This window comes from Protomyctophum parallelum (genome assembly GCF_964188405.1).
Source record: "Protomyctophum parallelum genome assembly, chromosome: 17".
NCBI lineage: Eukaryota > Metazoa > Chordata > Actinopteri > Myctophiformes > Myctophidae > Protomyctophum > Protomyctophum parallelum.
Genome location: NC_139719.1, coordinates 18187516 through 18215071, shown reverse-complemented (window position 1 = coordinate 18215071; position 27556 = coordinate 18187516). Strand labels below are relative to the sequence as shown.

General features: G+C 42.9%; 2 protein-coding genes across 4 annotated transcripts in view; one reads left to right on the top strand and one right to left on the bottom strand.

Moving 5' to 3' along the window:
- The first annotated feature begins 1509 nt into the window (after nt 1-1509).
- On the top strand, nt 1510-5288 carry LOC310874501 (uncharacterized protein). Its single transcript, XM_083787321.1, has 6 exons — nt 1510-1639; nt 1856-1966; nt 2529-2585; nt 2720-2860; nt 3848-3967; nt 4857-5288. The coding sequence occupies exons 1-6, from the start codon at nt 1517-1519 to the stop codon at nt 4908-4910; spliced, it is 606 nt and encodes a 201-aa protein (XP_083643447.1). The 5' UTR covers nt 1510-1516; the 3' UTR covers nt 4911-5288.
- Nucleotides 5289-15931: 10643 nt separating this feature from the next.
- cUnh10orf88 (chromosome Un C10orf88 homolog) overlaps nt 15932-27556 on the bottom strand; it is a 13802-nt gene continuing 2177 nt past the window's right edge. For all 3 annotated transcript variants that reach the window (XM_083788311.1, XM_083788313.1, XM_083788312.1), the window contains exons 3-9: nt 27392-27556; nt 26316-26388; nt 25322-25540; nt 22954-23167; nt 21379-21559; nt 16980-17216; nt 15932-16660 (exon numbers count right to left, since the gene is read on the bottom strand). The exon at nt 27392-27556 is cut by the window's right edge and continues 12 nt beyond it. In XM_083788311.1, coding sequence (XP_083644437.1) covers nt 17012-17216; nt 21379-21559; nt 22954-23167; nt 25322-25540; nt 26316-26388; nt 27392-27556 — 1057 coding nt within the window. In that variant the 3' untranslated portion in view covers nt 15932-16660; nt 16980-17011. The remainder of the gene's footprint in view (nt 16661-16979; nt 17217-21378; nt 21560-22953; nt 23168-25321; nt 25541-26315; nt 26389-27391) is intronic.

The window sequence follows — 27556 nt, the reverse complement described above, 5'->3', positions numbered from 1 at the left end:
AGTTCATCATGATTGGTATGAAGGTGGCGCTTCAGTTTACTCGGAACCATGCGCTGTTTGCAAGCTTGAATCCACAAACTATACACAGCGGAATCGGGTACGTTTTATCCCCAGTAAACGTGAATCCAAACTTCATGTAATCATCGCGGTACAGTCTGGCAGGGGCTTTCTTTGTAGGCGTTGCGTTAGTAGCCGCCGTTGTTGCTGTTGTTGCTGTGCCGTCGTCAGGTGGAGGTGACTCGGCGGCGCTGTGTGTGCTGCTGTCGGGTTCTGGTGGTGTCTTTCTGGAGGGAGCGAAATGTCTGTGCTGTGCCCCATTTATACAGTAAAGTTGCCAGGCGATTAACATTTCTATGGCCGATGGTCGTTAAGAGTGAAGAGTCTATTGTTCCGTTGTCATGTTGTTTTCGCATGTCTATTTAGACGTGTGACAACAACAACGACGCAACAATAGGACGCCTATCTATCGCTTTCGGGGGAGGGCTAGTGTTACTTTTGGTCAAAATCTCGAGGCACACCTGGAGATTTCAAAGGCACAGTAAAGTGCCGCGGTACATAGGTTGAGAAACACTGGTGCCACTATCGGACCACAGAACCTGAAAATCACTCAGTACTCCATGGGTATAAGTAACAGCGTCTCTGCCATTATATGACGGCTGCCAAATAGCAGAGACGGTACAATACTTTGCCAACCTTCTTTCCTTCTGTTTGGGCATCCCAAGTGGTTGAAACAATTAACCAGCCTGTGGGTATATCATCTAGGCTGCCAAATATAAAAACAAATAATCTGCACCTAAACCTATGGATAGCACATTCAGAACATATACAGTCACACAGTAGATGAAAGCAAGCTATGATTCTGAGACAAGGCCTTGCTGTGATCTTTGGCGCTCCCCCAAGGGAGGCCCGGACCCGGGTTTGGGAACCACTAAGCCACACAGCTGACACTTCATGATAATGAGAACCAGACTTCCTGTCCTCGGCTGTCAGTGCGTTTCTCAGTTGTCATTTCAAAGTGAACATTCCAATAAACTTGAGCAGTGATATTGCAGGAGCAAGTTTGTGAACTAACCTTATGTTAACAAACTTAACGTGTTGTTGATGTTTTGCGATGGGTTCAATATTCATCACACAAACAAAGTATACTTGCCCCTCCCTTTTATGGAGGAAAAAAAAGGAAGAAAATCTCAAATTTCCTTTCCCTCTCCCACCCACACAAGTCCCCTGCTCTCCCACTCACACAATTCCTCTTTTCTCTACGCAGTCCTCCTGACCACTACATGAAAAGGGTGGGTCTCTTCATGTTTTCTCTAGAACAGCTTTATTTTACAAACACATTTAAACTATTTTCTCCTGCACGAAATGTTACGCCACAAATGCTTGGTTTCCTTAAACTGCCAGAGATTCATATATATATTTTTTTACATATATGCTGTGGTTGATGCATTCTTTCTTGTCTACTCTCAGGACTAAAACCACTGACCAGTGGCCTTTTTTGGTTTGTTTGTATTTTACAATGGAGAATACCGAGACCCCAACAAGAGTGAGCAGAGAGAATCATAAGACAGACCCCAACATGGTCATTGGTAGCAATAAGCCTTTACATCGATTCATCAGAGGAGAGCCTCGGTCTCTCGGGGTAAGACTTTGACTTGTCAGAGGAGATCAAAGACCAATCTAACCTTCTGTGATGTATGTATGCATGTACATTACTGTTGTGGTGAAAATATATACGATATTCTATCTCCCAAATAAGAGTTTTCTTCATAGAGAAATGGTGTACAGTACAGCACATTATCCTGTTTACTTCAGTCCCAGTCGGACCGCCCTCAACCCCTTTATGTCTCCTCCCCAGATTGTTGTCATGATCTGTGGCTTTGCAGAGGTCTTGATGGGGTTTCAGTTGGCGAGAGACCCTTCCGAAAACTCTACCAGCATCTACGTTCCCTTCTGGCAGGGGGCTCTGGTAATAAACGTTTAATAGCTTTGCCTATTTATTGTTTATCGTCCCTATACGTATTTTTAAAGTGATGTACTCTCAAACATTTCTGAAGATAATTGATTGATTGAATACTTTATCAGTCAGAAATGTAAACAGCACAAGGTACAGTCAGACACACAGTCAGGGTCCTGGGGACTGAGAGTTGCCATTGTGGTCCCATGTAATTCAATTCAATAAACACGTAAAACTTTACTGTAACATGGAAATCAGTCAAAGTCAAGTTCAATGAGTTGACTTGGAGTTGGAGGACAATGTTTTGTGATTGTATGAAACTAAAAAACGTGTGGCATGTGAATCGTGCAACAAAGCATAAAATAACGCTTACGTAGTTTATCAAATTGTTGATACATATAGTCTACATGTTTTCTTACATTAAAACGAGGTGTTGTTTAGCACTGCAGTTTTAAAATCCAATAGTAAAACGGTTTTCACCGAACACCAATAACAACAACTCTATGCTAGCCTGTAGCCTATTTGTTCAGTGTCAGTGAGTGATGTCAAATAAACTGGTGTGTCTTCTTTCAAGTTTCTAGTCTGTGGAAACCTCTCTCTCTACACGGGAGCTCATCCCTCTAAGAAAATGGTGGGTCAAATACTTCTGTTTTTATATCAATAATAATGATGCTTTAACACTTTATGATTCAACACGCTGAACACCACATTTCCTTTTTTTATTAGAATTATGTTGTTATATATATATTCTTTTATCTTTGCCAGGTCACGGTGTGCTTCGCCATGTATCTGGTATCACTCTTGGGAATCATCGTCTCTCTGAGCAACAGAATTGTCTACATGCACGAGTTTGGCCACCTATTCCATTATTCGTTTCATGACCAACAGTGGACCGTCTTCAGGATTGTGAGATATTTGATTTATTTGATTTGTACAACAGTTATAATGCATGGTAAGTAGTTCTGCAGTCCAAGGGGAAGCAGTGTTTTAAATTATAATATTAGTCATATGAGCATATATAATGCAGTGGTTCTCAAAGTGAGGAGGGGTCCTTGAGGGAGGCCAATTAATTAATCAGCTAAATTAATTAATATAGCATCACAATCAGTTTGACCATTTTAACCCTATTTAGCACCTACTCAAAGAAATAGAATAGAAGAAAAATTAAACTTCTGAATCGTTTTCAGACAAGGGTCAGAGGCCAAATCCATATGAATTCGGGGTCCTTGACATGCAAACTTTTGAGAATCACTGATATATCTCTTAACTGCACAATGTTACATTTTTCAGGAAATTAAGAAAACCTTATCTATTTTGAAAACAAAGCAATACTGTTTCATCGAAGTTGATGTTGTGACTTTATATATTGTCAATTACTTCCGTGAGAGCGGGAGAGGTGGTGGAGTTGGTTGTTTTAGCAGACAGTTTGAGGGTCCAATGGAGTTAAGAGGTTTTGTCCCAAGCGCCTTTTACTACTTTTCATTGGTTCAATATTTTCGAAACAACACACAGACATAAAGTGTGTTCAATAGCACCGATTTATGCAAAAGAAAAAGTAAAAAACCTCGTCCTGGGTCGCGGCGGAGCGGTCCAGGCACCTAGGCCGGTAAGCCAGCCTGACGGCGTCGCGGGTTCTAGTCCTTAGCTAGCCCGTCGGCCTTTGCCGCATGTCTTCCTCCCCCATCCTACCCCCCCTCCTTTCCTGTTCAAACATTACTGTACCCTATCAATAAAGGCAAAAGCCAAAAATAAATCTTAAAAATAATAATGAAAAACCTCAAAAATGGAGTTAGAGTTAGGTGGTTTCCTCCCAACAGCAACGATAATGATAAGCATTTTCAAGTAATTAGAGAACAACAACAATGAAGGTCTGTCTCTCCATCTCTTTTTCAGGCACAACTCTTGAGCATTGAGCTCATATTGACTATCTCTTCTTTGTTCGTGTCAGCGCTTCTTATCTTCCTGTCTGTGATGGCACGTTTAGCGCTGAAATCCACAAACACTCACACACAGGTAAAGTACATCACCAAACCAGTGGTGGAAAGCAGCCTAAAGGCTCATTCATAGTCTGGATCTTCGGTGGTGAGGTGACCACCAATAGATATTCCACTGTTCTTAGCTTACGTATGATTCATGATTGCCATGTTTTTGTTATTGCTTACTGTAAATCGCTCTGGATTAAGGGCGTCTGCCAAATGCCGCCTACATTGTAAATTGTAAGTAACTAAGTACATTTACTTAACACTTACAGCGCTATAGCATTTATTGATAAATTATGAATTCACGTCAGCATTTTTCCCAGTTGAGCTCTTATTTTGATGACCTAGATCTACACCAATGGTGCGAAGGTTGTTAAGTACTTAAAGGACCACTTCATCACTTTTCAACCTATCTTCATAATAGGTCCTCACTAATAATCATGATAAAGTGTCACGACTTTTCTCTACTCAGTCTGTGTCTCATAGGGGCTGTGGGCAGTTTAGAAACAGTCCTCCAGTGTCATCATCATTAGGCAGACATATTTTTACAAAAATGTTTAGATTTTCATTAACGTGAGAACGATGGCTTCCATTTTCGCATTGCAACTTTTCAGGACTAGAAAGCCCATGCAGTTTCTATTAGCTTGTATTCCCCATCGATGATGTCACTGGAGGACGGTTTCTGAACTGCCCACAGACATCCTATGAGACACAAACCGAGTTGAAAAAATTTGCGCAATTCTTTTCATTATTATTAGTGAGGACCTATTATATGAAGATAGGTGGAAAAGTGGTGAAGTGGTCCTTTAATGCTAGAACTGGAGGTCTAGAACTTGGGGTCAAAAACTGTCAGGATTTAGAAGACATTTGTAGAATGGACCTCAGTCCTAAATGGTTTTCATGTCCTCCATTGTCTTCAACAGGTGGTCATCCAGCAGGTCCTGTCATCACTGAGTGGACCCACGTCGTCAACCTGATGAGCTGCACTTGATCGTCTCCATGGCCATTCTTCTGCCCATGACTGTTTCCATTAGCCCAATAATGGAGATGCATGTTATTTCTTTCATCATTTGTGTTGTTTCTTTTAATATATCACAACAAATCAATGTAAAAAATATAATTCCAATACATCTTTTTTTATTATAATCGACTATGAATGAGTATGATTAATAATAATAACCACTTAAGCCCTATTATACTTTGTTGCACAAAAATAGTTGACAACGTGAGCTTGTCGATCAGCTATTTTCTGTATTTTAAAACAAACTGAAGGGGGGGGGGGGGGGGGGGGGGAAGTGAAATTTCAATTTGTCAAAGCAAATCATTGTGATTAAAATGGATTATTGATGACTTTTTAACCGTCTATAAATCGCTTAGTTTGGTTAACTAAATCAATGAAGCATTCATGCAGTACGTGGCAGGTTGCAGAGAGCAGAGCAGCCCACACCAACATGGAACTCCTGGATCGCCTGCACCCTCCACTCCCTCTTATATGCAGCATCACGATCCAGAGCTCTGATTGATCAAGTGGTCGATTGATTATTGAATATATACTTCATCAACAGATTTTGATAAAGTATTTTAGGGGTCCTTAGTTGGCACGAAAGAGTTTGAGAACTACTGATTTAGAAGGCATTATTTTGTAGAATCAAGCCTCAGGGCTTAATGGGTTTTAATATAAAATTGACAAAACATCCAATTGTTAAATAGTCTCGACAGTTGAATTTGAAAGAAACCCCAAATAATGTGTTCGACTTTGATGCTTTAAGTTGAAAAATGTATTGTATTGCAACACTACTGAATTGTATGTTCTATGATTATATTTTTGCTAGCCCCTCCTATATTGAGCACAAACATTAAATGCCATTGACAAGGCATTTGTATCCTTACAAAATGTTCAAATAATAGGTAAAACCGTTGCACAAGGCTGTGCAGCTAACGTGGTCCGCACCACACTACACACCTTGTAAAGCCACTTGTAACACACAATAAAGCACAGACATCGTCCAAGCAAACAGCCGGGCGCTCCTCCAGCCTCTGATGTCGACACAGCACTTCCTCCTGCAGCCAGACAGGCGTGTGACGTCATGTCATTCATAAAAAGGAACGTATCTTGAGTGAACTGAACGCCACCGTGAGTGGCGACACCGCACACAAAGTAAATTCCCATTGACAATTAAAATAAATAAAGAGAAATGCAATGATTCTGATGTTAATATCATTTAAATAAGGAAAACCTATTCAAATGTAATACTGTAGGCCTACACCATTGTTAATATTTTCATCTTAGACATAAGTCTAAGATGAAATGTCCAGTAAAGATTCCTCAAAATTGTACTTATAAAGTTACTTTAAATGTGAGTTAGAATCTTGAGTGCAATGGTGTAATATGGTGTCCTGGGCTGGACAACTCATGTATGGTGGGAAAAAATCACACCCGTGTGAAGTGAGGGGCGCACTTATCATCATACATCATCTCATTCTAGCCAATCACAGTTTGAGTCCTCACTTATTTACACAAACACTCAAACTGGCCATTCATTGTCAATGACATTCAATGTTTGTGTTTACATAAACACTAAAAGCTGGCCATTCATTGTCAATGGCATTCACTGTTTGTGTTAACCCCTTTTGGACGACTGGGTCAAATTTGGCACATACCAGTTAATGGCCAAATATAGGCGATGTAGAAAAAGGAGGCCGTCATTGTCAATGCCTAGTGGGTCAGTTTTGGCACATGCCATTTGGCAATGTCTGTTTGGGACAAAGTTGACCCATCAGGCACTAGGACATGGCATCTCACAATAGAGATGAGTAACTGTAATAGTGAAATAGTGTAATAAGTGTACTAATGTAAAAGTGTAATACGTGTAATAAGTGTAATAGTGTAATTGTGTAATTAGTATAATAGTGTAATGGTGTAATAACCCTAATGGCCTAATTTGCCAAATTTGGCACATACCTAAATGTATATCTATTGTTTGTGCTAAATGCAAATGGATATCTCAACTTAATATAGTATCTGATCGATGGCAGAAACACAAAAAAAAAATCTTTCATCATTAGAAATTAATTCCGTCCATAAGGGGTTAAGACAATGTTTGTGTTTACAAAACCCTGAAAGCTGGACATAGCAACGCACATTCAGCGTTTCTTGGTCTTGAGCAAAAGAGATGACTTCCGCACACCCGGTAGGTAATTTGGAGCAGGTGCGATGATGACGAGGCATACAATATAGAAAGGGACACCCGCACACCGCCACTTGCTAGGTTCAGAGCATTTATTATTAAGAAGCAACGTTTCGGTCTTGCGACCTTCCTCAGGCTTGTTTATACTTGAAAAAGTATAAAATTGAAACCTGCGAGCGTCACCTATGGTAACCACAGTGACAGAACTACTGGACCTGTAGTAGGATACCACTGTACATACACAGTACAATACAGTAAAAAAAGAATCACACTTTTAATTTTAAATCACTGTCTTAAGTCATTTGCCATTGACTTGGCAAATGAGGGAATTATTCTGTAGAAAGTCCATAGACTTGACAACACACATGACGTCACACGCTGCCAACTGTGGCACCCACCTAAGTGATTTACTATTGACTTGGCCTGAAGGTTTGTACGGAATACATTATTCCGTAAAAAGTCCATAGACTTGTGCGTGAGACGGCTTGATGTACAAGTACACCCCCTGGACATGACGCTAGTATGTCACAGGGACTTACAGTACCCCCAATCCAACCCTTGATGCTGAGTGTCAAGCAGGGAGGCATTGGGTCCCAGTTTTCAGAGTCTTTGGTATGACGCAGCCGGGGATCGAAGACTGACCTCCCAGTCTCAGGGGGACAATGGTTGGAGGGGCTATAGTGCACAGTGACACGTATACAACACTATAGTCATTTAGGCCATTACTGTCATACATCACCCCAGCCAACATACCTAGTGCAACAAGAGCAAAACCTCCTACCCTGCTGTCGAGGGCAAAAGAAGTCCAATGAGTGTGATCAACAGAGGGGCAAATGAGGTCCATATCCTAATTAGGGTCCACGCAGGGCCATTATCCCCTACCTTACAGCATTAACTCATTCTCAAGGTACAGTACTGTACATTGTAGGGGAGGGGTCGGACACAATTCTCTGTAGCCTGCCCCAATGGTGGACTGTTCAAAAATGACTTGGGGGTTGGTGATGGGGGTGTGGACATATCCATAATTCTCCCTGCCCTTTTGTCCAATCCAAGGACCCCAGAACAGATTAACCGTCAGTTTTCCGAACAATCGGTGGAACTTTCAAACTCTAACCGTGGGCCTGGGCCCGGGCCCAGGAACATCCCCACGTTGTCTGAGCTGTGGCTGTACCTCCGTCGTGTACAACAAGCACAGGCTCATCCCGCAGCTCATCGCAAAGGCCGTGACGCCAAGCACGACCGAGAAACGGGACACGAAATAAATCGGATGGCGGACGAGGTCTTTGACACGCTCGTGGCAGCTCACGACGTGCTGGCTCTCCGTCCGAGGGCAGACGTCGCGGGTCCGATTGGCGGCCGGAGTTGTGCCGCAGCAGTTCAGCGTCCCGTGGAAAACCCGGAGCACGCCGGAAGCGACCGAGCTTCGGCCCTCTGCCATGTCGTCGTACAAAGAGTCGTAGAAGGCCTTCATCTCCTTGGTCACAGTTGGTCCGTTGTGACAGACCCAACCGCTGGCGGACAACTCGCACGTGAACAGGACGAGCAGGCAGGCAATGTAAGCCAGCAGTAAACCTTCCGACTCGCAGACGGAGCCAAAACACCCCAGACCCCCCACGAACACCATCACCCCGCCGACGGCCATCAGAATGACGAGGACCGGGCCGGGACCGCTCACTATGCCGAAATGGCCCTCAAGAGCGAGTAAACCCATGATTGAAGCCAGGATAAGTCCCGACACACACAGGAGTAAGTTGACGGAAGAAACAGTGTGCTTGAGGAATTTGGGGCCAACGCCGTTGAGGGCCATGGCTCAAATATTTCAGGTTTCCGGGTGTGCCTTCCTCGCTTTCTGTCACTTCTTTATCTTTCTTCCTTTTGCTCTCTGTCTCTCTCTCTCTCTGTCTACCAGTTCTTAGCGTCTCGTCAATGCTTCTCGTCAATGTGTGAGAGCATATACCGGTGAACTTACAAATAGACTCTGTTTGTGATGTAACGTGATGATGACATCAGCCAATGGCGTGTCAACCCCTGGCTTAGGCTGGTGTCAACTAGACTTGGGAGCACACATTCTAGCATAATGAACGGGCATTAGGCGAATTCTAGGTGCGAGGCCAAGGTGTCACATTGACACGTGTCCAACCGGTAGCTCATATCAAGTTATGGCTGTACAGTAATAGCGGCTTATTTTAATTTAATTGTATGTCACTTATAGTGAAAAAGAATATATATTGTTTTGGCATATATATGAACAGTTGAACACAAGTAGAGTAATACATGTTGATTAATACATTCGTTGACGAAATGTTGCCTACATAAAGATCAAAAGCAATACAATTATGAGACTATTATTTTTGTATTATTACTTGCGCAAGCAGAGCGCACAAGTAATAGTTTCGCCCGGCTCGTATGCACCGTCCCAGCCAACCCGCCAATTTTGATGCGTATGCACCGTCCCAGCAAATTGTGCCTGATTCGCTGGGACCAGATTACATGGTGTGTAGCCTGAGCTAACGTGTTAGGTTTCTGGTCTAGAGGGGCGGGTCAGATTTGCGCACGCCCTGATTGGATCTCATCGATCTGTCCGTCACCCCCGGCCCCTCCTCTCCCCCCTAGTGCAGCGCTACGTCACATCATTTGGACCGACGCCCACCCGGAAGGGTTGACTCCCACTTTTAGACCAGAGCGGCCAATGCGTTCCTCCAGGCTTTCAATTTTTGCACCAACAAAAATGAAAGCCTGGTACCGAGGCTACATGGTGTGTAGTATAACTAGCTCTCAATGATGACGTAAGAAATACAGTATGTGGATTAAAGGACCCCAATGCCAGAGTGTAATTGGTTTTCGATGGTGACGTAATGATGATATGTTTTAGTGTTTTGAGGATTAAAGGTAATGCTCCTGTGTATACATGTATGTAATCTGGCACCACTGCCATATCAAGCACAGTTTGCTGGGACGGTGCATACACATCAAAAGTGACGGGTTGGCTGGGACTGCGTACGCCGCAAAGTAACCACAGTATACCGCTAATCAACTTACAAATTACATATACATATATACATAGTATATGTATAGCTCTCAATGATGACGTAAGAAATATGTGGTTTAAAGGACCCAATGCCAGAGTGTAATTGGTTTTCGATGGTGACGTAATGACGATATGTTTTAGTGTTGGGAGGATTAAAGGTAATGCTCCTGTGTATACATGTATGTAATCTGGCACCACTGCCGTATCAGGCACAATTTGCTGGGACGGTGCATACGCATCAAAAGTGGCGGGTTGGCTGGGACGTGCGTACGGTGCAAATTAACCACAGTATACCGCTAATCAACTTACAAATAGAGTGTAATTGGTTTTCGATGGTGACGTAATGACGATATGTTTTAGTCTTGGGAGGCACTGATTGACATATACGTCACCATCCAAAGTCATCACATTCGTATTCATTACAGCATTATGTTTCTGAAGTGTATAAAAACAATTACCATTGTTTCATTCTGGCACCACTGCCATATCAGGCACAAGTAGTCATTACTGAGATTTGACAGTTTGTAGCGGTCAAAAGTACTTGCTTGTTGCACACTAGTAGGCCATTTGGCCTACTAGTGCACAAGCAGAGCGCGCAAGTATGCACTCGACAGAGTGCAGTTCTAGTTATTATTGAAATCAAAATGGTTAACAGTATAAACTCAGTATAAATACAGTATAAACAGTACACTGTCTCAATGAGACTTTATACTCTAATTTTAGACCCTAATGGCACCATAATGGTCCATTTGGTTCAGTTAAAAGGAATCCTGGCTAATAAGACAAATATGCTAAAACATTATACTCGCCCTCTATAACTAAAATAAAAATAAATAAAAACATTTCTTTCATAAATAGAGAATATTTCCCTCAATAGGAACTGCTCCCATCGCAAGTTGATGATGTCATACGATGTGTGTGGTCTAGCCTATGTAATGCATATGCTAATAAAAAAACAACTTACCGGTAATACTTAAATATTTCCTACGGTTAATATGAGTAGGCCTATCAATGCAATAGTTTAAATACTTTATGTTAGCATATGCATTCCATACATTCCATAGGGCTGGACCACACATGGACATATGATATCAACTAGCGACGGCAACAGTTCCTATTGAGTTAAAGATTCTGTATTTATGAAAGAAATAAAATATTTAATGTGTTTTTATTTTAGTTATAGAGGGCATTGGGGGCAAGTATAATGTTTTAAAGCATATTTGTCTTATAATAATTATATAATAATATAATAAATAAATAATTTACATTTGGGGGATATCTTTCACAATAATGAATAAAACATGTTCTAGACATTCTAATGATCACAAAAAAAACATATACTACAATTATTTTACTTACTTTTATTAGGGTTAAAGGTCAAAAGTCATAGGTTAAAAATTGTTCACACCTTTTTAATTTGTGTGAATTTCAGGCTCTGTGGGGGGTATTTATATGCAAATATCATGACCAATGGCATTGCAATGAACATCACTGATGACGTTTAGGTGAAAAAAGAACAGAAAAAATATATAATATTTAAGTAATTAATTAAAATATAATTGTTGCTATAAAGCAACACTGGGTCTTAGAGGGTTAAACATATTTCTGCAATTTCTCTTACTTCCCTACCGCACACCCGGTAGGGCTGCACGATATGGACAAAAATTCATATCACAATATATATGGCTCGATACGATGACGATATATCGTGCAGCCCTAGCTGACACCGTCGTCGGGAGAGACTCCAGACCTGAATCACCAGAACATATTTTCTTAATGGGCGTGGCTAGCGATGCAGGGCTGGAGCCAGGCTACAACAGGACAGAGGGACAAATGAGTGGCTTTAGAAGTGGACGATATATTGTCGATATAGACAATATATCGATATGTCGACGATATATCTATATCGCGATACCGTTGCCTTTTTGCGATACCGATATTGTGCATGTTCATACCTCGATAACGATATATTGTGCAGCCAGCAGCCCTACCCGGTAGGCAATTTAGGTGCGATGGTACCAAGGCATACAACAAAGGGGAAGGTCGAAAGACCCAAACGTTGCTCTCTGCCCTTTAAAAAGAAATGCTCTTGAACCTGGCAAGTGGCGGTGTGCGGGTGTCCCTTCTTTCTCATAATATGCAGTTTTCTTACCAACATTGGAAATAACCTGAATACTCACTTGCTCACAGCTAGAATGTCCTGGGTTCAATTCCCACTGGGGACACTTATGTGGGCGCTGGGGGGCGTGTTCTCTCCTCCGTGTCATCAGTGCCCTAGGTGGTGTTGGCAAAGCAGCCTTTCTGTTTGGAGTTCTCCCTGTGACCCTAGGGTAGCTATAGCCTCACAAAAAACATGCCTGATGGAGGGGAAAGGAACTGGTTGGAATAACGTGTTCCTTCCACACGCTATGTACGACCAGGGAATCTCCCCTCCCCCCTAGGCTGTCAGGTAAAAAGGAGATGCAAGCAAACAGTTCCATTACATTCCAAACATTCTTCCTCGTTGTCATGTCAAAGTTCTGATGAATTTGAAAAGGATTGCACTCAACAGCAGTGTGACACCAATCTTTGTGTCCTTTCATTAGTTTTCTCAAGTGGAGAATTTATAAAGAGCTATTATATGCTTGAGTGTATCGTTTGGTACCAGGTTTCTTTATAGCATACTTTTCGGGAATAGGTATCAATTAATGCCCGTCAGCCCTACTTAATTTGGTGACACCGCAGGAAGTAATTATTTTGAGGCCTGAAAAAGGACTTCCTAGACAAAACCGCACAAGAAAGTTAATGAATATAAACACACATTTATAATTATGAACTAATTGACATAAGTTTAGTACAGTATTATAAATATATTTTATTGTCAGACTTTGTTAAACAGTGCAGGTGTTAAAAACATCTCATTTACACACCACAGGAGGAAAGAAAAGTCCAACAAAACAGTAGGTAGAGATTATTTTAAAACATTAATGTAAACAGCTTTAACCCATTTAGACCCGTTAAGGCTCATACATAGTCTGGATTTTCGGTGGTGGGGTGACCACCGAACTACAACATGACGTCACGAGCCGCGGTGAAGAGCAAACCACCGCCACCGCTCCAGCCCTTCTCTCTGTTTTTACTCACCACCGCTCAACGTTATTTCAGCTCCGGTGGTCAGCTCACCACCGGAGCGGTGGTCAACTCACCACCGAAAATCCAGACTATGAATAGGCCTTTACATTAACGTACGCTGTTATAGCTTCAAGCATTTTAGTATTTGTTTACTAATAAATGGCTGTTGTCAGGCAGAATAGAAACCTCATATCTCAATATACTTGTGGGTTTTTTCCCCGGAAATGAACGCCCTATACATACATACTACAGCGTCTCAAAAAAGTGTGAAAAGTAGCAAAGGGCGCCCGCTGGCCTAGCGGTCTAGGCGCATGCCACATATAGGCTTTGGCCTGACAGCGTGTCGCGTGTTCGAGTCCCGTTCATGACGACCTTTGCTGCGTGTCTCTCCCCTTCTCTCTCTCCTGTCTGTCTTCACTGTAACTATCAATAAAGGCACAAAAGTAGCAGATCCACAAGCTCAAAATGTGGCACTAAGCAATGTGTTTTGGTCTTGTCGATCTGCTGTTTTTGACCTATGAGGTTTCCACCCGACAGAGGATAGCAAGTAGCAACATAATATTTCTTCAGAAGGATTTAGAAGGCGTTTCTTCTCTCTTTTTTTTTATCGGCCGCAGGTCTAAATGGGTTAACCGCTCAACTGAACTCATGCTATAACACATTTCATACACAGTCTCAGTCATACAGTATAAACATACTGTATATAAATTATGCAATTGTATATTTGTATAACATTGTTCTCGTCTTAGGCTGAATCCAAGGTTTAGCTAGTTCCTTGGTTGGGGACACACCCCATCTTGGTCAGTAAGCATCTAGTCCACTGGTTCTCAAAGTGGGGTCCGGGGGAACCCCAAGGATTCCAGGGGGGTCCCCACCCCAGCAGAATCAGTTTTAACCACTTATATACAGTACTTTAAAAAAAGAAAGAGGGGGGGGGGAGCTAATTTACAAGCTCACAACGTGTCACGATGGTACGCATTTGTGAGTTTAAAGGGCTGCTATTTTTTTGAGTGGTGCAACCACTCCAAGGAACAGCAATGTCCGTGTTCACCTACCTACCTGTGTTCACCTATGTGACGTTAACCTACCTATGTGACTATATGAGCAGCAGTATGACTATGAGCACCAGTAGGGGCGCTGTTGTGCCAGAAACAGAGAGAGAGAGATAGTGCTGCACTGTTGCCTGCTAATGAGAGAGAGAGAGAGAGAGAGAGAGAGAGGAGATGGGGGGGGGGGGGGGGGGGGGGGAGTTGCACCACTCAGTTCACACGGGTGTGATTTTTACATTGTGAAAACCTTTTAGACATATTCTCTAATGGTGGTCCCTGGCAAATACAGTACAATGAGTACATAATCAATTGGGGGTCCTTGACATGAAATGACATACAGTATATAAGGGAGTCTACACATTTCTAAAGTGACAATCTTTCTAATGCCTGTGTAAAAAAAAAAAAAAAAAAAAAGGTCCAATTACGGTGTCAAAAGAAATCTACTCACTGTAATATATATATATATATTTTTTTTAAATGGTGACTGATCAAACACTGGCCAAAATTGTAAAATAATGATGAACGCCTTGCATCACGAGGTGATGGGAGACTGTAGATCAGCTATTTTCATAATTGGTGTAGACACCAGGGTATAACAGTGAACATCTATCTACTGCCCATCCAGGACAACATCGCTGGCCCTGCTGTGCTGTACGACTTGGATTCAGAAAAGGTTCTCACAACCTAGTTTGGGCCCTGCTTACGATATAGTACAGTACAGTACCGTACAGTACTTACTTACTTAGGAAGATCCCACATCTACTGCACAATTAATGCACATTATGAGCTTAGATAGGAACCAAACGTACCCTTACGTGTCTGGAACTCTGGGAGTGTACAAATGGAACAAAAATTGACCCCAACAGGTCCATTTGGTTCCATTGGTACTGTACGCTCTCAGAGTTATGAATTAACACGGATGATATATACTACAGTGCAGATTACAAAAAATTAATTGTATCAAAAGGGCGTCTGTGGGCCCAGGCCGTAGCGTAACGGTCTGGGCACCGGACTGGTAATCCAGTCGCAGTGTGCCGCGGGTTCGACTCCCGGACCCGACACGGCCTTTACTGCATGTCATCCCCCCATCTCTCTCCCGTTTCCTGTCAGCCTACTGTCTGTCCCTTCAAAAATCAATAAAAAAGGCGTAAGCCGCAAAAAAAATATCTTAAAAAAAAAAAAAAAAGGGCGTCTGTGGTCTAGAACTGTAACGCATATGAAACTGGAGGTCCTTGAAATTACAATGGTTGAGAATCCCTGCTATTGGGGCCCATAACATGAAAAGGTTAGAGAACCAAATGGCATACAGTACCGCGCCCAATCAGGGGTGGCTGTGGTTACTATGGAAACGTAAACAAAAGAAAGTTCCACGTTATGGGAGGTTCTGGGTATGAAGCTGCTTGTCCCGTGGTCACCTACTCTCCTCACTTGTAAACTTTCTAGGGTTAGCTTAAAACCCATTCTGGGCAGGAAAGGAACCCCTTTTGGTGTTTTAAAGGATTATGTTCTACTTTAGCTATTGCAAAATAGCAGATCTACAAGCTCATAGCGCTGCACAGAGTGCCGCGCTACGAGCTTGTAGGTCTGCTATTTTCGAAAAAATCGTGAAAATGTGGCGCAAATCTTTGAATATAATATATTCTTTCTTTCTTTCTTAAACTCAAATCTCTCTGACTGTCTGGAACTACATATTTTCAGATGGGGGTCCAGGACCAATTACATATAGCTCTGGGGCTCCTTGAACCACTGACATAGAAACATAGGTGTTCAGAAAACTGTCAGGATTTAGAAGACATTTTGTAGAATCGAGCATCGGTCTAAATGGGTTAAGGTGCCTGTGGTCAGTCATCAGAGAGATGTTAAGGCGTGATTTGTACTTGGTTGCCAGCGTTGTCGCGCAACAAAAAAACAGTCGATGTACAAGCTCGTCGCCCGTCACAGCGCTTCTAGGTAGGTAGGTTGCAGCCATTGCTTGGTTGAGTGACACCTGCCCGCGACACAGGGTGTATAGCTCATAGACATAAAAAGCTGCCTCTTCTGGCTCTGGGGGGCGCGTGTCAAAATTGAAGGCACAATTTTCCCCGAGGTTCCTTTGCGAAGCTTGAGTGGAAGCTTGACAAGTAAAGCTTCCGTTGTGAGTCACAGAAGTCCCGGGAAAAGTCGCGCTGTGATTGGCCAGTATAGTCACTTTGAAGTGGCAGCGAGAGACATGGAGGAGTCGCGTGAGTGACGCCTTCAGCAAAATGCCTTCAGCACTTCCGCTTGACTTCCTGCCTTCAATGGAGACACGCGGTCGGTCCAATGAACTGCAGCGGCCAATGAGGCATCTATTATTATTATTTTTTATATATCTATGGTGTAGCCCAAGGGGCCAGCTAGGCACTCCAATGTTGAAGCGCTGGGCCCTAGTGGTAAGAGGAAGGACTGCAGGCGGACCTGTGGATTCATGACGAGGAAACCCCGTGCAGCTGGGCTTTAACATTGAGCGCTCGGTTGCACTTCCGCATTGGACCTCCAAATTTTGGAGGTCAAATGCGGAAATGCGCCCAAAATAAGGCGGAAATAGACGGTCCCTCCGGGTGCTTCAAAACGCCACTGAGCAACTTCCACTGACATGAATAGCGGAGGGGGCGGAGCTTCGCGCCAGATCAGTCTCTATCCTTTTAATACTCTATGGTGTAGCCCGTGGCTTTTTTTTTTCTTTAAGCGTGGGAGGTGGGGTTGTTCTTCTGCGGGCTGCTGGTCTTGACGCCCCCCCCTGCTGGGGGGTTGAGGGACAGCGCTGGCAGGGCTGCCTGCAGGGCCCTGTCCAGTTTCTCCTCCAGGGCGTCCAGGCGTCGGTCCATGTGCTCCTTCAGCCTCTGCTCCATCTCCTCCAAACGACGCTCCATTATGTCGCCCAGGTCCCTGCAGGGAGGGAGGGAGGGAGGGAGGGGAGGGGAGAGGAGGGAGGGGAGGGAGAGGAGGAGAGAAGAGACAGGGAGAAAACAAAGAGGGAGAGATGGAATCAAACAGAATTCATTATTCTAATCCAGCCCATTTTGGGGGCGGGAACCGCTTTTGGTGTTTTAAAGCATTATGTTATACTTGAGCTATTGAAAAATAGCAGATCTACAAGCTCATAGCACGGCACCGAGTGCCGCGCTACGAGCTTGTAGGTCTGCTATTTTTTGAAAAGTCGTGAAAATGAGGCGCAGATCTTTGGATATTTACAATATTGGCTTCTGGGGGGTCCCTGGAACTACATATTTTTAGACATGAAAAAGGTTGAGCACCACTGACATAGAAACATGGGTTTTGCAGTGGATTTTGAAGCCTTTAATTTAATCGACCTCAGTCCAAAATGGGCTAGAGCAGTGATTCTCAACCTGTGGGTTGTGCCGATATTGCAGTAGGTTCCAATTTGTGTTTTAAATTACACTGAAATTAAGTGATTTTTTTTTTTAATTCTTTAGTCTCCTCCATCTTCCAGGGGGTCCTCATTATTTTCCAAAATAATTATTAAAAATAAATGAAAACAGAAAAATGACAAAACAACAGCCCCCTTCCATATTAGGACAATATCAGTCAACAGAAGAAAAAAAGAAGACGGGTGGTTTTTGATGACTCTATCATGGTTAAAATGGAGGTTGAAGTTGCAGTACAATGGGTTAGTATAGGAAGGGGGCGGGGCAGCTAAAATGAATATCAAATATCTAAATACTGAATCAAGCAACTTAAAAACTGTCTGGGGTGTTCACATAAGCCTGAGTAGACGATAAAATGAGTGAAATATCCCTTAACCCATTTAGGTTCGCTCTGAAAGAATATATACCTATTCAAAGATGTGTGCCGCATTTTTACGATTCTTCAAAAATAGCAGACCTACAAGTTCAAAGCTCATAGCGCTCCACAGAGTGGCACGCTATGAGCTTGTAGATCTGCTATTTTTCAATAGCTAAAGTATAACAGACTGCTTGAAACACCAAAAGGGGTAGGGTAAGTTTCTGTGTGGAAAAGCTCTATATTCTGATAGCAATCATTGCTATATAGTGTTTTGTTCAGTGCCAGGGGTCTCTTCTGTTTGTATTAGAGTCTAATACAAACAGAAAATACATTTTCACTTGTTGGTTGCCAATTTCAGCCAATCAGGAAGAGTACCCATTTATCAGCTTAAATTGTGTCTACTAATGTCTTTGTAAAGCCATGCACACCCTCTCCCAGGTAAAGGATCACTTTATTGAGAAGTTTTAATCATCATAGGATATTCATCAGGTCAGTATACTTGTTGACGATTGTCATACAAATTGCGTTTTTAATGATTAAATTGTGTTCTTGACGTTTAAAAGTCCATTTGGCTTTTACGCTTTGTAAACAGACACACAGGATAGATATATATATTTTTTTTTATACCTTCAAAATGTTTTAGAAATAATGGAAACGGCAGGTGTACAAACTCACAACACCGTTTGTACAGATTAATGGAAATATTATGCAAGAAATCTGAAATAATTGGCTTCAGTTGATTATGCAATAATTGTGACAAGAATAGCACCACTCAATTTTGTAGCGCCAATTAATTTCTCATATCCCTCACATATTAACCCAGATCGAATTATTTTAACCGATTTAGACCCAACACTAGATTCTACAAAATGTCTGACAGTTATCTGAAAAACCTAGAAATGTATGTAATTGGCCGCAGACCCCCATCTGAAAATATGTTGTCCCAGGTACAAAGCAAATATTTGAGTTAATAAAAACGTTTGATATGAAAGAATATGTATAGAATATGTATTCAAAGATTTGCACCACATTTTCAGGATTCTTCAAAAAATAGCAGATCTACAAGCTCTTGTAGATCTACAAGATCTTGTAGATCTGCTATATTTCAACAGCTAAAGTTTAAAATAATAGTTAAAGTGGTTAAAAGCTATGAGGTGACACAGATGCGTCCTCAGGCCTAGTTATTAAAAAGCATGCGATAACTTTAACAGCTTTCTCTCGGTGACGAGAGACCTACCGGTTTGTTGCCGTCTTAAACGTCCCGTCTCTCTCTCTGTCTCTCTGGATGCGAACAGAGACACGACTGTATACCGTCTACTCTGCGCCTACATGTGACCGTCAGCTTCTGACAATAGGCCTCATTGAAACCCAACGCTGCTACACCAACACAGCAGTGCATCATGCACAATCCTTCCATCCACGTGGGTAGAATATCTCAGTTGTAACAATCGCCACACACACACACACACACACACAGGACAGGCATCATCAAGGCTTCAAAATAATTCCGGACGCCGTGTTCAAGTTACTGGATGGGTTTACGACTTTACGCGATGTGTGTGTTGATAGCGTCTTTACCGTCTTCCATGACACATGGGCGGCAGTGGCTCAGGGGTAGAGTGACCGGATGCAGTTCGAACCCTGTGGGCTCAACCCAGAGTTAGTGTTGAAATGTCCTTGAGCAATACTCTGAACCCCTAATTGCTCCCGATGTGCAGGTTGGTGCCTTGCCTGGTTTCCTCCTCCGGCATCGGTGTATGAATGTGTGTGTATATGGGTGAATGTAATGCACAATCTACGTAAAGCGCCTTGGATAAAGGCGCTACTGTATATAAATGCACTATTTACACGCATGCGAGTGAACGATCTCAGTACAAACTTGGACCCCAATGTTAACAAGCCAGAGTGCTTTCTTAGGTGTTTAATCTCATTACTGTAGCAGACCTTGTATAGTTTGAACTTTTGAGCTTGTCTTTGCTTGTCCTTGTCTTTGCTTTACTTAATAAAGTAATCAATGGTTGCAAGTTGCAACACATTAACATAGAAAGTACATACTGGGCTTAACCCCTTTGTGTTAAGCATTATGTTACACTTTATCTATTGAAAAATAGCAGATCTACAAGCTCATAGCGCAGCACCGAGTGCCGCGCTACAAGCTTGTAGGTCTGCTATTTTAGAGAAATCGTGAAAATGTGGCCCAAATGTTTGAATATATTCTTTCTTCAGAGCGAACATTTTTAACTCAAATATTTGCTTCAGGGGGAGGGGGGGGTCCCAAGCTGGAACAATATATTTTCAGATGGGTCGGAGGCCAATTACATATATTTCTGTGGGTCCTTGACATGAAAATGTTTGAAAACTGACATAGAAACATGGGTTTTTCAGAAATAGGTCAGGATTTAGAAGACATTTGTAGAATCGTCCTCAGGTTGAAATAGGTTAAGTGCAAACTTATACAGCCTGGTTGAACTGGATAACTCCCAGTGGTCAGTTTGTCACCAGGGCTCGAGCGTTTATTATCATTTAATAATAATAATAATTTTGGTGCTCACTCCTTGAGGTGTTTTTAGTCACTGTACATTTTTGCACATACGCGAAAGGTATCCTCTGCATATTACCCTTCCTAGGAGCAGTGAGCAGCAATGGTTGGTTGTAGCCATAGACTGTAAAAAAAATGGACAAAGCGTTCCCCGGGTCTAACATGAATGTAAAATGAAGCCTGTCAGTCCTTGAATTGTGAATCGCCATCTTTCTAGATCCGTTTGGGCCCAGCTGGCCCATTGGCTGGCCCAGACAACGAGGCGGGACTTCCCCCCTTCTTCTTAGTTGGTTTTTATTTTGACTCGAGTGGGTGGGGAATCCCGATCATAGACGGTAACGGTAGCCACGCCCCTCAGAACATGCGCGACTTTATGGTAATTTTTTTCATAAATGGGACCATAATTTTCCAAAAAGAATATTATGACATTAGAAATGAGACTTTAAACTAGTGACTGGAAGTATTCATGACCATGTTTATTAAGGTAATACAGTCTAGGTGAAGTTGGGCCCAAATACATGGACTTCTATGGGGCTATGGGTTTTTTTGGGCCCAATGACAGCGCCACAACAGGCCATTATATGAACTTTCAGGAAATACCGATTTCCTTATGGCTTCACAAAATATCTGTCTGACTGCCCCCCTGGTTGTAGCGCTCAGCAGCACTTCGACCACCTTGCCCTCACCTGGAATCAGACATGGGACCTTTGGCCTCTCTACTGCCCCCAACAGTAGACTATACTGTACTGCTGTGGTTGTACTCACCTAGCCCTTGCTGCAGCGTTTGCGTCGAGCCTGCACTGGGTCACCTGACCGCACACGTCCTGGAGCATGGGCAGAAGGTCAGGGGTGGAGCTTAAAACCTGGCCACACCCCTGGCCCGACGCCTGCGCGTTGAGGAATTGGGACATCATCTCTGCCATTTGGGCCGAGGTTCTCCTGGGTGCTGGAAGGGAAATGGGTTTGCTTTAGAACACGCCCCTTCGAGACTAGGTTTTACACTCGGTTCACGGTAGAACGGAGGAGGGCTCAGTACAACGCTCAACCAACAGTACGTTAACAGTGGGCGAGCATCGGCCGACACATCGCCCAATCGCCCGAAAAGATTAATTATTATTATCTTTTCGGGCGACGTTGCTCCGGGCCCACTTTTCGACCATCGCCTGTTCGCCTGCTATCGCCGGTAGTCGCCGGGTCCCATATAGACAAATAATGCACTTCCGGAGAATTCGCCTGGCTGTCGCCCGCTGTTAAAACGTTCTGTAAGACACACTCCTACATCAAAGATGTATTCAAAGTGGGGGATTCAATAGAAAAATATTTTCTCCACTTAAGTTATTTAGAAAAGTGGTGGTGCTTAAAACTTAATTTTTAATAGCCAATTTGTAGAAAATATGGGTTATTATTACGAAACATAAATTAACCACTTAAGCACTATATTATATATTTGTAATAAAATAAAATAAAGTGAGGGGCGCTCTTATCATCGTACATGAAATTCCGTGCTGACATCATAAATGTCATTTCGGCCAGGGGGCGTGCACTGGATGGAGTCTACACAAATGGCAGTAGATGGCATCAGAAATGTGGACCTCTATGGGGACCTACCACGGGTCATGGACAAAGTCAGAGAGAGAAGGATGAGGCTGGCAGGGCACTGCGTCAGGCACCGAGAACTTTAAGTTTAAGTTAAGCAAGTAAATTGACCCTATGGGAGCCAACCCAGGGCAAAGCCAGGAGGGGAAAGAAGCGTACCACCTATGTAGACGTGCTGCGGCGCGACAGCTTGGCTGACAACACTGCACAGCTCAAGAACCTGATGTTGGATAGGAAATTGTGGAGGGCAGCGATCCAGGAATCCCGAGTTGGTGTTGGCTAGACCTCACTCTCGCAGAAACTAACTAGTGCTAGAGCACCTGCCCTTTTGCCTTCTGGACAGCAATGTGCCTTTTTGAAAGTTAGTTTTTTTTGTACAGTTTGTTCGTTTTGTACAGTGTACAGTATGTGGCCCATGGTGACATTTTGTACAGTGTACAGTATGTGGCCCAATTCGTCCAATTCTGGATTAAAAGCGTCCAATATATTATTTATGCCACCAAATCTATAAAGCTCACACACTATTATTAAGGCAGCCGGCGGTTCCACGTGTCGCACAAGTTGCCCCCTTTCTTTTTTTAAACTTGAGCACCTGCCCCTCAAAATGTCAATCACAATTTGCGTCCTCAGTGTTATCTTCAATGCATTTACACAAACACGGAAAGCTGGGCACAGGAGGGGCTAGCACCTAAAAAAATGGCAAATCTACACGCTCAAGTAAAAACAAAATCAAATATATATTACTTCTTCCACCACTGTTCAGCGGCGGGGGTGGTGACTCGTCTGAGCGCAGGTCTCCGTTCTGCACTGCTGAAGCGGAGTCCACACAGTCTGGAGGATTCCTTACTGTAGAAGGGGGTCCGTGGTGGTGGGCGGCGGCTCCTCCTGCCAGGGCAGAAAGGGGCCCACCTCCCATCAGGAGCGGCAGCAGGCTCCCCAGACCACTGGCTGTCTGGTTCTGCAGGAAAACGCAAGACATGGCCAGTTACACACATGCGCACGCACGCACACAAATGTATGTCAGGAGAATTACTAAAAGGTAGAGTGGTCTCCTTCAAAAGCGCCCTCAAGACCCACCTCTTCAACATTGCCTTCCCTAGCTAACCCTTTTCACTGTTTTTTTTTACGTTTTTAATGTTTATTTCTTTTTTCAAATAAAGTTGTTTTTATTTTGTTGTTACCACATGTAAAGCGTCTTTGGGTACTCAGAAACGTTTGAGATATTATTATTATTATTATTAACATATTAAGGTACAATTTCAGATGCATACTAGTCCATACTGTGTCTAGAGCAGTGGTTCTCAAAGTGGGGTCTGGGAACTCACAGGGGGTCCTTGAGGGGGGGTTCCAGGGGGTCCTCAGCTAAATGCATTGATAGTTAGGAACCAAACAGTCTCTGAAGCCAGACAACTGAATGAATCCTCCATAAAGTCTGTAACTCTGCGCAAACGGAAGCGGTCATCCGTTTGTCATTTCGTTGAATTTCCAATTTATTTCCTATGCAGCAAGCTATATGTTTATATGCTTTGAATCATTTGATACCCGTGCGCCAATCGAGCCAAATACTTTTTCTTTGACAGAGCATGAGAAACAAAAGGTTTGGTAATAGACAGAGGTTCTTCACTCTGGAATACACACGTACTAATTGCAAACTGCTCAGCTTCACACAGTAACTGTGAACATCAATTGTGGGCCAGCCTGATGAATCAAGCCTCTCCCCCTGCTTCTACCATATAATGTAGCCCTACTTCTGCACACATGTTCACGCACGCACGCACCAACACATTCAACTGCACAAGGTACTTGTCTGTACCGTATGTACTGTATGTTTGATTACCATGTTTAACTTACTACTTGTATATTATGTTAGGTGAGAACCTTGTATAATAAGCTCTACATAGGTTTTCACTTAAAACACATTTAGTGCCGGAAGTGCATCAAAATAGAAGCTCCGGGGTGCCAGAGTTGTCTGATCGCTTTTACTCTGAAAGCCATGAACCGGAAACACTTTCCTAAAAAAGTTGACTTTACAAAGTGACCTCACATCCCCGATCATCTTAATTAATTTTTTTACGCTCCAAAAAGCGTTCATATTTTGCGGGAGAGACGGATGTGGAGTAGAAATGAAGCGCCAGCATATCGATCCATTCATCACCACGGAGAGCGCCCTGGATTAGGAGATACGAGTCATTCTTTCCGCCGCGCTAACATGGGAGTCAATGACAAGCTAATAGTTACACAGAGCGTTAGCGTACGGAAAGCGAAAAGCGAAATGCCAAAAAAGAAAAAAAGTTCTGAATATTCTTATCTCGCCCCGTGTCACTAGGACGTCGCTAGGACGTCCACAGACGTCGTAGGCACAACATTTTCGGAATCCTTATGACGGCCTCAGGCGTCGTATGAACTGAAACGGTTAACGGTATGTGTCTTTTAATAATGTTAAAAAGAAGAATAGAGTGCACACTGGTGATGCTGAAAAAGCTCCTCTGAACTTTTATAGCACGTCAACATTTCGATCTTATTCAATCTTCATCAGGACATATATACGAAGATCAAATAAGATTGAAACGTTGACGAGCAAGAACACTTCAGAGGAGCTTTTTGCAGCATCACCAGTGAGCCGACTAAATACTTCTTTTAGATATTTAATGTTTGTCTTGCACCTGGGCCACGGATCTGCGTGCACTACCATCTTCATCTTTTAATGTTACCTTTGCTCCGTTTTTTTATTGTGCAAATAAATTCAACAAAATAAAACAAAAATAATTTACAATTTAGGCATTTAGCAGACACTATTAATCCAGAGTGATTTACAATAAGCAAGAACAAAAAAAGCATGGCAATACATCACATACATAAAAAGTAGTTATCATGAAACATGCGTAAGCTAAGAACGTAACAGTGGAATATCTATATAATGAAAACTATACATATAAACTATACATAGTACATACTATACTATACTATACATATATACTATAAAGTGCTATGACTACATAAAAATGCAATTCTAGTGCTGTCTACGTAACATGCTATAAGTCTGTATAAAATGCTATCTAAGTCTACATAAACTTCTATCTAAGGGGATAAAAACCACGGTAGAACTCCTTACCCTCTGCTGGAAGTTGACCATCTCCATGAGGCTCTGTGCTCCCGGGGACAGGCTGGCCCCCATCTCCTCCACCAGACTCTGGACATGCTGCATGTCGAAGCTGGGACACGGCAGGCCGGGGGTCGGGGCAGCGGCGGCGGTGGGGCGGCGGGCCACGGGACGCAAGCCCACCACGATCCCACCCACAGCCACACTGCTGCGACCGCCCAGTGAGAGGAGCTGGTGTGTGTGTGTGTGGGGGGGACAGGGAGGACGAAAGAGACCAGTGTTGATTTTAGATTCTAAAACGGGTAGTCCCAATACTTGATTCTGATTGGCTGGTTACCGTCACGTGACCGGTGTAAATTCCACCGATAACCCACTCCTTCAATCACTTTATATCATTCGCAGCTGATTCCAGCTGTACTGGGGAAGGGGAGCGCTTGATTGCTTTACAAACACATGCCGTGCGTGCGTGTAAGCACCGCCCGGCTCATATGACTGTGAATGTGTGGCTCCAGGCAGCCCCGTAAAGACATCAAGCGCTATTCTCCCGTCACATAGCCTACTTGCCGAGCACAACAAGGAAGTTATGTGGCTCGCACTGGTGGCGCAAAGCGTAGCTACTTTTGTGAATTCAATAGTTTTATTAGGTTAATATTGCTATATGTTTGTAACCGTTTTAGAAAAGCAATAAGCCACTCGAGGCCCCATCTTACCGGGTATTTTAGTTTTAGTCATAGTCTCTGGAATAGTTTACATTTAGTTTACATTTAGTCTACTTTTAATTTGTTGACGAAATTGTCAATATATTTAGTCATCATAGCTTAGTCTTTTTTATTTTCCATTTAGTTTTCGTCAGTGAAAAAGGGTAGTCGCCGAACAGTTTTTTGTTGTAGTATTAGTCGACGAAATCAACACCGCTGATCAACCAACCAACTGACGGAACGGACCACAGAACAGAACAACTGACAGAGAGAAGAGAGCGACCGAGGGAACGTGAGGGACACCATACCTTAACTTGACACGTCGTGGATGGATTGTCCAGGTTTAGTTGTGCTGCGTAGAAGGGTTCTGTGTCTGCAACGCTAAGCAGAAAACATAAGGAGGTGACATGTCAAAGGGTGGTTGTAAAGGAACCCAAGATGGGTCGTGACGTGAGATCATTGTCTCTTCACGTAGCTTTTAAAGCAGAAATCTTAGTAGAAAAAACAATGCACATTTTCTAAAAAAAAATTAAAGTGTAATATAAAGGCTAGTTCATCTTTGAACAATTATTAAAAACAAGACGATATGTTTCAGCCTAATGTTGGCTTGTTTTATAAGTGTTCAAAGATTAACTAGCCGCTATACTAAAGCCTTGTTTTGGAAGCTGTGCCATGTTTTTTTTCCAAGTTATTTGACTCTGAAGGCTCCCCCCCCCCCTTTTCTATAACCAAAAAGCAGCATCATACATTGCATTTATTTTTTTACAGACTTTTAAGAACGCTACAGCAGCTCCTCCTCTACTGCCCATCTTGATCTGTCGTTTTCACTGTTTGACACCATCATATGACCAAGTATAAAATTGGGCTTAAACTATTAATACCGATTCTACAAATGCCTTAAATTAGTAGTTCTCCCACAAAATGAAATGTTAATACACGTGAAATGGATTTGGTCGTGGACACCCCCCAGCTGAAAACACTTTCAAGAATTTTGAGAACTACCGTTCTAAATGCTAAGATTTTATTTATTTATTTATATGTTTAATTATGTTGCTATATACTGTACATATATAGCTAAAAATCCGAAATGACACACGCTTTCCTGGTTTTAATGGGCATTAATTTCAGCGCCACCTGGTGGTCACCAGTTTAGGCTTTGAGTGCCAATTCTCCTATTATAAAAAAAGAAAGACATTGTAATTATATTCTGCATGTAATGTGCATGTCATCACCTGTACACCAGATTAGAGGAATTTTCAAAATATGGACTAAAACAATGAGAATATTATTTTTTTCCCCAAGGGAGCACGTCTTGTCGTCCGTGGCATCCGGTCCATAATTGGCAATTCGACGTCTTGTCGTTTATGGCTCTTAAACAGCCTACCTGTCTGTCTGGACACCGCGGCAGGTGCCCCAGTAGTCTCCGGTGGGGGAGTAGAGCTCAGTGGTTCTGGCCTGGCTGGTGATCAGCAGGCTGCTGATGACGGTCTGGGCCTCACAGCTCAGCGTCACCACGCAGGGCTCGCCCACCGTCTCCTGTTCCAGCAAC

Coding starts and splice junctions, on each gene's coding strand:
- LOC310874501 (XM_083787321.1), top strand. CDS start 1,517: ATGGAGAATACCGAGACCCCAACAAGAGTGAGCAGAGAGAATCATAAG. Junction 1,640..1,855: donor GAGAGCCTCGGTCTCTCGGG/GTAAGACTTTGA, acceptor TCTCCTCCCCAG/ATTGTTGTCATGATCTGTGG. Junction 2,861..3,847: donor AGTGGACCGTCTTCAGGATT/GTGAGATATTTG, acceptor TCTCTTTTTCAG/GCACAACTCTTGAGCATTGA.